The following is a 13835-nucleotide window of genomic DNA, read 5'->3' on the forward strand; positions in this document are numbered from 1 at the left end:
ATCTTCATTAAATGATATCTTTCATTTTTTTCATGTGTTGCTGAGGCAAATCGCAAGGTAAACTATTAATATGGCTATTTTTAATATATCAATAGACCAAATCCCCTTCCCCACTGAGAAGTTTCTACTATTATACCAATAAAATTGTATTTTTTCTTGAAATGACAAGGTATATTTGTGATACATTTGCATATTTTTGACACACTAAAGTTTAAAATTCTCAAAAAAGAATATGAGTACAGATAAATCTGAGGGTGAAGAAAGTGGTTTAAAACACAAGGTTTTTGTGTTTTAAAATTAATTATGGGCCCCATTTTATCTTTTTTTTTGTTTTGATTTTTTGAATTTATTTTTTGTTTTTTTTTTTAAACATGCGTATCTTTGTTTACCCTGCAGTTTGCTATACGAGGTAAGATGGATGCATAAGTAGCACAGTATTCTGCTTAAAGAGTTTCCAGATTATGTACTAGCCCCTGCACGGCTGAAAGTGCCTGTAAGGCAGGCTTCTGTAAAGTCATGGTAAGTGAAGAGCCTATGTCCTAATGCACACTGTAGTCTGATCATCATTCTCTACTACAGAGAGGTACACTCCATCATTTAGCAGTGCACAGCAACTGCATGTATATGTGGAAAAAGAGTGCGGATTTCACTTCAAAGTACTTTGTGTTGACATTTCGCTGTCACAGCTATATTTTTCATCATAATGTCAATGGATGTAGTTGAGACCTAGAAGGACTCTTGAAAAAAGGAGAAATATTACACTTTTACTATGGCATTAACGTTTTGCTTATACACTTTTTCCCTCCAACAGAAAGATTAAACTGAAACACTGAATATACCATTTTTTTCTAACAGACAAGAGGGACAAAGAGGGATTTGAAGAAAATGGCACATTCCCTCTGGTCAAGCTATCTTAGTCAAAGGAACAATATGAGGCTGGAGAAAATGTGGATGCCATGTGCTGAAGCAAGTCCTATTCTGGTGTAAACACACAGGGAGCACTGCTCAGCAATGTTCCCACTGTGAGATGATATGATTGCAGAGAGCCATGAGAACCAAGGACCAGATGGCCAATATTGTCTGTGTAAAATCAACTGATTTGGAACCACCATTTAACTGATAATCTCTTTAAGAGTTTTATGTCTGTGAGAGGGGACGAATCTATACAAACAGGCACTTTTGTGCTGATCCCTCCCTTTGCCTCCCCCTGCTGCTTCAGCACATATTTACCTGCACTCATGTAGCTTACAGCTGTTAGAGCTGCACATTCAATTCAGACAGGCAGAATACCAGCTTCACTAATGAGAAAGGGCCAAGTTATGCCACTTTGTCATTTAACCCATGGAAAACTACAAGATACGCAGGACGTTATGTAATGGAAGGGCCCTTAACTTGTTACAATGCACAAAAGAGCATGAAATAACTAATCAGTATATACAGTGGATGGCAGTTCACCCAACTGATTATAAAATGCTGTATTAAAATGATTTAAGTTGTTACACTATGGGTAAAGTCTAATTCGTTACAGATCAGTCTTTCAGGAGCTGACTTTGATCTGTAAAATGTATACCCACTAAAAGAAAACCAAAAGAAAATAGTTAAATGTGCAACTGCACAAATATAATTCCCCACTATCAAGAGAACAAAAACTATTACCATAATTATTATATATATTAGAAAGCTATACACAAGCATGTTAATTTCACAGATTTTTTTTAAAGATTCTTAATATTTTATATAATTAGAAATACACATTTCAAAAACAAAACTTCTGCAAAGAGAAAACAGTTATCTTGTTTAGCAAAGCATGGAGTTCCTCAAGGCTTAGAGTAGTGCTTTCTATACAAAAAGTCCTTTTTGTTTGTTTCTTCAGGACTGTTTAAAAGATTAGCAAAGCTATCAAGGAAAAAAGAACAAGTTTTGGCTTAAGGAAACTACAAAAGCCACAAATGCTTTGCAAACTCTGTCTTACTTTTTAATATGAAAATAAGCAAAATGTAATGTACATATTTTTATACTTTTTATTTAATAATTGATACAGACCCAGAATTTTTGAAATTAAATATATCAGCCCTCAAACTCAATATTTCTATAAGTATGGTCCTCTTGAAATGCTTTGATCCTTTTAAACTGAGTGCCATACTCTAACAAAATGCCTGCATGTTTGTGAGCATTTTCAGTATGTTAGGTGACTCAGTCTCTTTCTAGCATCAATTCATGGCCACCCAACTGCTGGATCTGTCAAAACATCTGTACATTTTCTATATGTTGTATAACAGCTGCTTTCTCTCTCAGTAAAGATCTGCCATTTCTGGCAAATGTTTTCATTTTGTCTATTTACATTGTAAATAACGTTGAACCTGCAACATGACACTATCTATTGTAACATACATTTTGCAAGGGAGCACAACAGTGAAAAGAAGTTAGCCTTAAAATCTATTTTGTACAAGTGTTCTGTTGTACAACTCAAATGCTAAGTTTATCTCAGCATTTCTGTTTATCCTTATACTGCATCACTGAGGCAAGTTAAAAGTACTTTTACAAAACAGAGTACCTGACTTTTTTTTCACACACGGCACATATAATGCATATGAACCCTTCCCCTCCCCCCACCCACTTCCCCATTAAGGTATAGCACACACACACTGCAAGAAAAAAATCCCAACTAATAGGTAAAAATGTTATCATGTTGCCCATCCTTCAGAGAGCCGCATGCGCTTGACAGAGGGGCTTTCCCTTTCGTCCGGCGAAGGTCTGGTGAGTCCAGTGGGTGAGTGGAATTCGTTCCGGTGATCTTCTCGGTCACTTCCATCGTAGGAACTGCTACAGCTGCTCAAACTGTCAACAGGAGATCTCCCCGCCTCATGGCGCGTGTGCTGTTGGTATCTCGATGGTGTGGTGGTACGGTCTCTAGGAGGAGAAACAGGTTCTGACTTGATGTTGAGGCTTTGAGTAGAAGGCAGGGAGAGATTTGTACTCTGAGATAAATGAGTGCTAGTGCAAGCTCTGTAGGAGGAAAGGAAACTCAGTTACAGATGGAGGAGGCATGGAGCCCCCAGATATGCACAAACACTCACATGAAACACCAGTATAAAGGCTTGCACAGGACCAGCATATGCAGAGATCATGGGGACTGTTGTCTGAGCAGAATTCATGAATTCCAGGAGATGATAGCACCACAACAGATGTGGTCAGCTTTAGGGGAACAAGCCCTCAGTTTGGAGAGAGGTCTTGCTTTCAGTGTCTCTCTCTCTCCTTTTTTTAGACACTTAAAGTTTAAAATATTTAAATGATCAAGTGTCATTACAAATTTGGGAAGGTGAGCCTTTGCATTGTTGGAACCACCTTCAGGTTTCTGTATAACAAATACCTGTGTGTGTGTATGCATCAGCTGAGATGGGAAGCATGGAATTTCTGCTGAGTTTAATCCAATTAATTTGAATGCACACAACTATTTTTATTGTGGTTTGTTTTGACATGTGACTTCAGATGCAAAACAGAAGCAAAAAAAAAAAAAAAAAATCCGGTCTGGTAATTTTTATGCTTTTCAGAATAGAGCTGAAATTACTGGTCCTAACATTGACATGAACAAAATAGCACAGGCAGGCAAGGATTTAGATATTATTTTAGGGTTTAAATCGACAAATCTGTGATTAAATCCAGAATGCATTTGGATAAACTACAAAAGGGGACCTGAGGAATAGTAGAAGATGACAGAGAACTACACTGCTTGCCCATAGGAAAGCCAAGCTCGAAGGATGCTACTAGCAGACAGACTGCTATTCTGAAACTTTTTCAAAGATAAGCTATGTAAGTTTTCTAAACTTTTTTTTCTTTTCCTTTCCTTTTTTGTGCATTTTTTGGGTAGGTAATGGCAGAGAAAGTTGAAACAGGCAGGGAGGAGAGTGAATACTGAGAACACACTTTATGGGAGAAATGAAATTACTTTCAACTGCACAACATTTTGTAAAAAAGCACCACCTCCTGGCAAAACCTGACTTTTCATTATTAAAACAGAATATTCAACATGCAGTTCACATTATGTTCCACTTCAGGGACCATTTGCTAAGCGGAAGTTAGTGTGTCACCCAATAAACAGAATTTCAAGGTTTCTCTTCATGAGTATTTATTTATACAGAGGTAGGAAGGCAGTAGGGGCAACACTTGACTTCACAAGATTTTAAACCTAAAGGGATATGCAGACATTTTTAATGCAAGAAGGTGTAATATTGGGATTTGGAAGGGATTTCTGAGAATGTAGAAGACACAGCTAAGTTTAGTGTGGACTTTCAATTTACTGAAATAACTCTACTTTCCCTAGGGTACCATCAACTGAGAGCTGAATATTATTTAAAAAACATTTACTACTACTTTGTTGATTTTTTTTTTCTTCTGACACATTTAAAATAAAACTATATGGCTTCAATATTGAATAATATCCTCTGATTTTATCAGGAATTGCTACAGTTTTTAAAAATGAATGGATCTTGTAAGAAAACAAAACAGCATGTTCTACCTTCAATTTTTTCATCAGTCCTTCAGTTCTATACAGACAAATTTGTCAAATCTGCAGTGAGCCCCTTCCTAAGTTACAGAGTTCATAAGTAATAGCCTTCACAGTAAAAAATGTAACCTTTTTCAAAGAGGATATTTTCTTTGTATTGCTTCTGTAAATACTAAATTAACACATATAAGAAACAGTAAATATAAGACTTTGCCATTCCAGCTTAGTGAAATATTTCACTCTTCCTGAAAAGGTGTCAAAAACAGTCCAAAGAGAATCAAATATACATTTCTGTGTTTTTTTTTCTCTTTTGCTTTTCGTTTCCAGTGACTTTATTTTTGTGTTCCTTAGGAGATTCTAGGACTTCACCTGAGTAAACAGTTTGTCAGCTTAGTACGATAAGATTACATATGATTTTACATGCCAAGCTTATAGCTAAACCTGAAAGTTCTATAATAAAGGATGGTAGAGCCTAGAGAATTGTTTTAGAAGTGTTTGATTTGAGCAAGTGATATAACACTTTGCAAAGATCAGGATAATTAAAAAATATAAAAATAGACAAAAATAACCATATTCAGTTAAATTTGTTCGCATGGAACATACTGGCTTCTACCGTGTGACAGTATCCAAAGGAACAAATCTAGAGGGATAAACTGAATTTCAGTGATACACAACTGGTATTGCTGTACTGGAATATTACCTTTTTAATAGTGCCTCAGAAGTGAGTATAAGAATGCATCTCTACCAACTTTTCTACAGAGTCTTTGTGATGCAGCAGTGGTATTACACAATAACCACATAAAAATTAGTGGCAGTTTTATAAATGCTTCAGATTGATTAGAATTTTGAACCACCTTTTTTTGGTACATTTATAAAAGGATAAGAAATCATTTTGGCAGGTCAAGACTGAATTTCTGAGATTTATAACAATATTAAAACAATATAAATAAATTGTAGCACTTATTTGGATTCACCTTTGTTTCTTCCTAAATATAGCCTTTTGCTGCTGAAAGTATTTCTGAAATTTAATACATTTTTATTTGATTATAATTTGCAATATTTCATTAACATTTTCTGAAACATTTTTATGAGAAGTTCATCTAAGCTAAATCTGCATGGTAAACATACTGTTATACATACATGTGAATGGTAAAATAATAAGTACTTAGATTCAATCTTTATATTCTAAAAAAAGGACTGACCTTTATTTAGAATGGAAGGTGCACAATAAGAAATGAGAATTTTGTCTGCTGCAAAATGATTTAATTTCCTGTTTAGGTATGTGTGGGTGTAGAAACAGCTGTTTGCACTTAAATGTATCAATGCATACTTTATACTGTTTCATATAATTACATTAATTGGGCCCAAGCATGCCCTATTGTAGTCATGTGAAACCTTCACTAAATTTCCTGATAAACAAATGGGTTTTGGATATGGAAAACCTACTGAAAAATTAAAGAAAATTATTCAAAGGTTTGTGTACAATTACATGCTCTGAATATGTGCTGGGCAGTCCACTTATGCAGGCAACATCACCTTTTTCCACATATTGTAGGAAAACATTTTATTTTATGGGGACAATGAAGAAAATTAATATCTTAATTTGGCACACCAGTCTCTCTTGAGGCCAGTGTAGTTAAAATTTGATTTTTATTCAGATTATGGAGAAATGTTGCTTCCTATCTGGTGTCCACACGGAACATCTACACAGCTTTGCTGTATCAGAAGTGGGGAGCAAGACAGTGCAATGAGCTTGGGATGATGACAACTCTGTGTGCATCTCCTTCTGTCTGACTCTCCAAATGGTATTGAAGCTCAGCATGCACAGGTAGAAGTGCAGGTCTGAGTAAGTGATGAGTAAGGACATGAATATTTACCATGTTGATTATTCTAGTGTGAAAAAGTGGTCTATTGGCTCCTAATTGCACAGTCAGCTTGAAGAACTAAGAGCTTGGTTGCAGAGATATCTGATTACCTCCAAGATGGTTCTGACAGTGCTACTGAAATTGCTGAGGACCTATCTGTAGCAAGATAATACATCTAAGCCTATCTTATTCTCCTACTAATCACATTCTTGTCATGCAGTGAGGAAGCAGAGCTGATTTTAACCTTTAGACTTTGGTGAAAAACAAAACCTGAAGGAGACTTGGAATGTCTCTTCCATTAACTGTTTTCTTACAGGTTGTTATAGCCTACTGTTAACAACAAGCATCTCACTGCCAAACATTTTCAGTATATGACCCCACTAAGCACTGAGATTTATGTTGTCAAAACCTTTTTGGATGTGCTTTCTCAAGTATGTGAAGACTGTAATTTTGTTTAATTTTAAAAATCTTTTTGCAAATTCTAAATCAGGATATGTTCTACAGAATTTCAAGTTTTTCAAGTAATTCAAAAGTTAAAACATGCTCTTGCATGTAGAACTCAGTGAGTATAGTTTTCTGCAGTGATAGAAGACTTCTCCAGAACTGTCTGTGAAGCAGCTTTCATAGCTGAATTCACTTACAAATCACTGAAAGAGTAATAATAATAAGAGTAGCAATTCAGAATGTATTCCACATCCACAGACATTACACTTTGACATTCTGTGATACAAATCAGAAACACATCATGATGTGTGACATATCTGAAAAGGCATGTAATTAGTTTAAGAGTAAATTTATACCTTTTTTTTTTTTTTTTTTTTTTTTGCTAACCAAATAGCCTTATTACATTCCTTGGTATGGTACCAATTGTTTATACAGTGATACCTAACATGTGAGCTTTCAATTTATTTGAGAATTTATGATTTTAGTTGTACAACAATTCTAAATGCTGACCCAGAAAGAGTGCAAACTCACAAAGAAAAGTATAAGATATTAAGACTATTTTTTTTCTAGCACAAGTATTTCAGTTGTATGTTTTTATGACATTTGTATCTTATTTATACAGAAATGAGGTTTAAAAAATTTGTTTCCTTTAAAACATTTGTATAGCTCTCCTTAAAAACCCAAATTATCAACATGGTAGAGACATTAAAATAAGTTACAAAAAGTGGTCAAGTAAAGTAGAAGGAGAATTTTGAAGTTTAAGTCATGTTTAGAGTATTAAATTGTTCCACACCATGGCAACAATCTCAAAAAAAGTGCATATGTGGAAGACCTCTTTCTGAAAAGTAGGTTTTCCTTTCAAATGTATATGAATTAATTTTTTCCTCATAAATATACTCCTGTTGTTTTCAGCTTCTATTTTTATAGCTAAACTTTTTAAAATTCCAACATGTCTAACCGTACATTAGACTACTGTACGACACTAATGCATGCCTACGGTCTTAATAGAAATTGTAGATATCAAAATATTTGAAAATCATACAGCTGTTCACTTAAATGAGCCAAGAGGTTGCTTGTTCAAGTGAATTCCCTGTGTCAATTTTCACACTTCTAAAGATCCTGAGATTATTGAGCACTGTATTTCTCTGAAACTCGAATAAATATTGTAAAATTAGCCACTAGAGGGCAGGAATACCTGTACTCCTCAGCACAGGCACATCACAGTAAGTTTTGTAAGCTTACAGTTCTTTGGCTTAATAATACTATTTTCTGATAAAAATCAACTCCAAATAAATGAAACTTGAATTTCACAGTTGAGCAGAAGGGAGTATGTGATTATTATATAAGGTTAAGTCTTAATCTCAGGTCAATTAATTAGGTAATCTTACTTTATTAAAATATCTAAAAAAATTCTAGTTTACTGTAAATGTGCAACAGTAACTGGAAATTAAAAGCATAAATAATAAATATGGCATCAGTACAATATAGGTGTTTGGTTTTAGTAGTGAAATAAAATGCTATCTAAAGAAATAAAAACTAAAACATAAACAATACACTACTGAGAAAATGCCATGAACATAGAATATTTCATTGTGGCTCCCTAGCAAACTTTCAATGAATTACATTGTTCCAGTCTTGCAAAATCTAGTTTTTACACACAATAGATATGTTCTGGTATGTTGTTTTGACATATTTCACATTTGGAATTACTGGGGAGGTTGAAGTCACTGTCGGACAGTAAAATAACGAAAGCACTGCTTACCCCAATTGACTGAGGGCAGATGGTGGCATGTTATGCAGGTGTTGCTGCTGCCAGCCAGTCACAGAACCAAGATGAAGAGCACTGGCTGTATTAAAACCAGAGAGAGATGATATATCTGCACTACTCAGAGAATATTCTGGATTTGAAAACAGAAAGACAATAATTAAGAGAGAATTAAAGAGGAAGCAATTAAACAACAACTAGCATAGTAATTTTCATGTCATTTTGTAAGCCTTTTAATTTTAATTACACCAATCACATTAAGTTGCAGCAGAAAAAGTAAATCTTCCTCTTTCCTCAACTCATTAACTTGGGAGCAAATAATGCACTAATAATTATTGTGTAATCTAGCAGGGTTTTACTGGATCTGGCAGATCAAAAGCATCCTTAGCTTGTAAATTCACCATAACTACAAAAGGACCATCAAAAAGAATTGAAAATTATAACATTTTGGTTACAGTCTTCCTTGCAGAAGCTAGCAGGCAGCTGGCCTCTGAACAATATAAGCGTTCTCAAAATGTGCTGGATCTATGTCACTGTGTGCACTCTGTACAGCAGCAATACACAAGAGGAACTGTAAAGAAGCCTTGAGGCTTCATTTCTGCACCCTCCCAGGTAGGAAGCTGTGATAGCCAATAGAGTTACTGAACTCTGGTTGGAGATAATGAAGCTGCTTATTCCTATTACTATCACAACTTTAGCATGGTGCACTCAACTGCATGAAATTATATCCAAGGAAGACTAAGGACTGTTAAGTGTTTTAAGGTTGTTGTTTTTTTTGTCTTGTTTTGTTTATTTTTTGTTTGTTTGTTTTTTTTTTTTTTTTTAATTAAAGCCAATGAAATAAAGCTACCAAATCAGTTTACTTCAAGCAAATCAGCTAACCTTGAAATAGATATGTCTGAAGTTAGTGACAGGTACAGAATAAGCAAATGTAGTGCAAAGATATATAACAGCTATAAATTTTTCAGTTTCTCCCAAAGAACATTAACTAATTTATTAATACTGAGATAGACACTTATGAGCACCTTGCTCCCTTCCCCATCTTTTGCATCCTGCACCCATACTTACCAGTACCATATGTTGTTGAGATGGCTGATGGGTATCCTCCCATCCCTTGCCCTGGTAGAGTAGGAGTTGCTACGGAAACCACTGGAGTAGCCAATGACTGAGCAGACTGGGAGTTATTTATCCTTTGATTCTTTTAAAGTAAGTAAAATAAACATATTATTGACCAGTTTTAAGTCAGTTGAGTGTATTTGCTTTCTGGGAATGTTTTGCTCATGAGAAATGCAGGCTATTACAAGTTTCTAGAAATTAATCATTTAGCATGTGGCTTTGATGAACTCTGCCAACCCTATCATTTACAAGCTTTCAAGAGACCAGTTGTCACCATAGTAACCCATTACATCAGTATCTCCTAGGTAACTGAACTAGTAAGACTGCCTTTATTGTGGGTAGAAGAACAGATCATGTGAAAAACTAATGAAATATATGAGCTCTATTCCCATTGTTTTCCTTTTCACTTATATAGGGAAAAAACCTACCACAAAAACCAATGAAACACAAAAAGAAAAACAAAGCAAAACAAAAAGGCGAAAGAAAAACCCTGCTCTGCTAGGTTTTGAAAGTGAGGTACACCCCTAGACTGCTGAACACTGAACTCTAGCAGGGGATGGAGCTCTGACTACTTCGTTTTTGTGCAATCAAAAAACCCTTCAAGGCTCTTAGATTGCACAGCAGTTACACACTTATCTTTAACTCCAGGGCTCTAGGTGTTGCAATGTAAGAATTACACTAGAGAACTCTAATTATGTGAGTGGCAGGAAAAAACACCTAGAGAGCCACCAAAAAAAGGTGGCTGTCATAAGGCTGCGCCATCTTCAACAACATAAGTTTACATGCTCCCCATGCACCACCAAAAAGAAAGCTTAATTCTAACATGCTTAATTTGAATATGTGCAACAAGGCATCTGGCCTTCTATTGCTACATTTAAAAAATTGCAATGACCTTTTTGTTCACAATATAGTTATTTTCCATTTTATTGCAACCAACATTTTACCTACATCATAAAAATAACTGTTTTTTTAAAATTCATTATTAAGATGAACATCATTACCACTTACCAGAAGCAGATCAACATCCTCAGACTGATTGCATAGGAAAGTAGTATTAAAAATTAGTAAATATAAATATTTACCAGGATGCAGGTTTTAGCTTAGGGAATATTTTCATAACATAGGGCCAGCAAATTAAACAACTTCTGAGAATATCTTGGAAACAATACATCTCATAGATCTCTTATTTGTCCTCCTTCTAATGGAATGGTTGACTCAATTGTAGGAACAACCTATCCAGTTTTCAGCACAAGACTTTCTCCAAGAATTCATTTGTCTTCCACAGTCTCATTGTTTGCAGATTGTCTTGCTGTACCTGACCACTCTCTTGGAATATATAATTTTTAAGGGGTTTGGAATAAATAATTTGATGCAGACAGCTTGTCACTGCCTTGATCAACTTTGAACATTGCCCTGTAGGACTATTTGTCACTTTTTGACTTAGGAGGTAGCATCACATTTATGGGCAGTTTTAGTTTGATGATTAATTTATTTTGCATCAAGCTGAAGAAGTCAACTTAGAAGTTGTTTTAATAATGTTTGTTATACAATAGAAAACTGCATCACTTGAATTACTATCTTTTAAAATTAAGTTAACTTTAATGTTAAATCACTTAAAACAGCTTTACTTGGAAACACAAACTTTTGAAAAGAAAGTTCAAGACACAGACACAATACCTACCCAACTCAGCCTTCTAGCATAGTATATTGCCTAAATTTCACTAGTCCTGGCAGGAGATACAGAAATTTCATACTCATTTTTCTCTTGCTCTCTCTATTTATTATCTCTTATCATTACAAAATTTGGAGCTCACAGTTATATGGCTCAAATTAAGTTATAACTGTTAATATGCCATCTGCTAAGAGTCTGTTTGGCTAAATATTTAAGAAAAAACGTAATAGGTTAGAAATGCTCAGGGTTAAATTTAGCCTTTATAACAACTTCAGGAAAGAGTCTTTCAGCTACTGGGAGAGAGACTGCAGAAGATTAGGCTGTGTACAGTTAGGACACAGTTCCTATTTTGCAACTCTAACAGACAAAAGCTAGGAAGCAAATAAGACTTCAAGAAAGCCCCAAAAAAATCAAAGAGGCTCAGTCTACATCCTCAGCTTGATGCCAAGCCCTAGTTAGAAAAACCAAACAATCGAGAATTTAGTTTCCTGAGCTGGCCTTGAAATTCCTAAATAACTCTTATCTGAAGCAGATAAAAAGAAGAGCTTTGAAAATGCATTACCACTGATGGCATGGTACTCTTGCTGCCAGGTGGAATAAGCACACGGAGGTCTGGTTTACGGTTGTTCATTCCCAAATTCATTGGAGGTGGAGATTTTGCTTGCATATTCTTGTTTAAGTTGCCAGGTGAGACCAGCAAACCTGGTGAGTTGCGGGGGTTTCCATATCCATTTCCTGTTAAGGTAAAAAAAAAAGAGAAAAAAAAAAAAAAAGAGAGAGAGAAGTTTGATGAAGCCCACTGTATCTTTTAAGCCCTTCTAAAACTGTGAAATCAAAAACTCATGGTAGATACCTGTGTCATGTATCTTTATAAGAAAGTACAACATGTGCTATATTTGGAACAACTGGTCTTCAAATGCTTTCTCTCATGGTTGCTGACATCTTTGTGATATCCTGAAGTTAATGCGATGATACAATTTTGTTTACAGCACTGTGGTATATAGCACAATATACTGTGCCCTTGTAACAGCCAGCATCTGACATTTGCCTTACAAAAATCAGAAAAGTCAGATAACTTAAGGGCATAAAAACTGCCAAAGCTATTTCATATTTTCTTGACATCTACAGAAGATTCTGCCTTTTCTGACTCAGCCCTTTGTCGGTCATGATTTTTTTTTTTTTTTTTTTTTGCTTTTAAATAAAGGATGAGTATAGCAAGGCTATGATTTCCACAAAAGATGGGTGGAGCACCAGAAGGATTCATAAATTCTTTTGGCTCATTTTCACCACACTTCTTTGACCTGGTTCTGTAAACATAAAAATTAATGGGAGCAAGATCATAACCTTATTGGAAAATACCATAATTTCTTTCATCTTCTCTCTTCTGCAGGTCCCAGGAACAATTCTGACAAGCAAAAGTTATCTTTTTTAGAAAAGGGTATTCTCTCACCTCATTGCATTGACAACTATGTGTCCATAAGGTTAATGACCTACCATTCCACTATTTCATTCTCCTGATTTCACCTCTTACCTACATAAAACCTAGGGAAAAGGATGATTTTTTTAGTGTAACCTTGAAATTCTGTCTACATAATCTCAAGAGAGGTAAGAAACTGCCCAGTCATAGAGAAGGAATAGCATGAAAATTAATATGGAAAGAGAAAACTTTTACCTTGGGTAAATACCAAAGAAACAAATGCTATGGAAGACTCTTTTCTGAGCTCAGTTTTTTTTCGCAAGCTGCAACACACAGCCTAGAATTTGTGTGAGAAGATAAACTAGTCAGTGTGGCAGAACCCTCTTGGTCAGAAACCCTGGAAATACAAATTTCCTTTTTTTCCCAAAGTCAATGAACCCCATCCCCCGCAGTGTGAAATGGTGTTTATAGCCCTAAAGAACATAAATGGATTATGGAACTATATTTGATAATGTCTATGAGGTGGGCATAAAAATTACAGTACATGACAACAGTTTGCTCCTCTGGTTAGTATAATGAAGTATGTCTGAGCCTAAGATTTTCAAGTTTTTAATCCTCAAGTGCATCAGCCACTTGTACTTACCAAATCAGAAAATCCATGGAAATAAAATTTGTCAAAGGCTATTAAATATAAAAGCACCACTTCAGGCTTTGGAAGACCCTGAACGGTGAACACTAGTATTATGGCACAGGAAAATTATCAAAAACTGCTTGAACTCTGTACTTGTCAGGTACCTTCAGTAACTGCTCTGGCCTGGATTGTTTTTTCTCACAATTTCTGTTATCATTATGTCCAAGCCTTTGCAATATGATGAAAATGTAAGAGCACTCAGATTACTTCTAATAGTCTGTATTAAAATAACTTTGGAGATTTTGCACTGAAATATTTTTCATAGTTAATCTTGTTGTTTATTTCTTTAACAATATCATACAGTTAGGAAAATAAAATTAGTTCTGAAATGTATTTTAGACTTACCAAGCAAATTCAGCAG

At 35.1% G+C, this 13835-nt stretch overlaps 1 protein-coding gene across 1 annotated transcript in view; it reads right to left on the reverse strand.

Annotated features, from left to right (window-relative positions):
* Window positions 1-2635: 2635 nt before the first annotated feature.
* MEF2C (myocyte enhancer factor 2C) overlaps window positions 2636-13835 on the reverse strand; it is a 110382-nt gene continuing 99182 nt past the window's right edge. The window contains exons 8-11 of the mRNA XM_053932443.1: window positions 11929-12101; window positions 9647-9776; window positions 8576-8711; window positions 2636-3006 (exon numbers count right to left, since the gene is read on the reverse strand). Of these exons, the coding sequence (XP_053788418.1) occupies window positions 2685-3006; window positions 8576-8711; window positions 9647-9776; window positions 11929-12101 (761 nt within the window). The 3' untranslated portion in view covers window positions 2636-2684. The remainder of the gene's footprint in view (window positions 3007-8575; window positions 8712-9646; window positions 9777-11928; window positions 12102-13835) is intronic.

Source organism: Vidua chalybeata, chromosome Z, assembly GCF_026979565.1.
Source record: "Vidua chalybeata isolate OUT-0048 chromosome Z, bVidCha1 merged haplotype, whole genome shotgun sequence".
Lineage (NCBI taxonomy): Eukaryota > Metazoa > Chordata > Aves > Passeriformes > Viduidae > Vidua > Vidua chalybeata.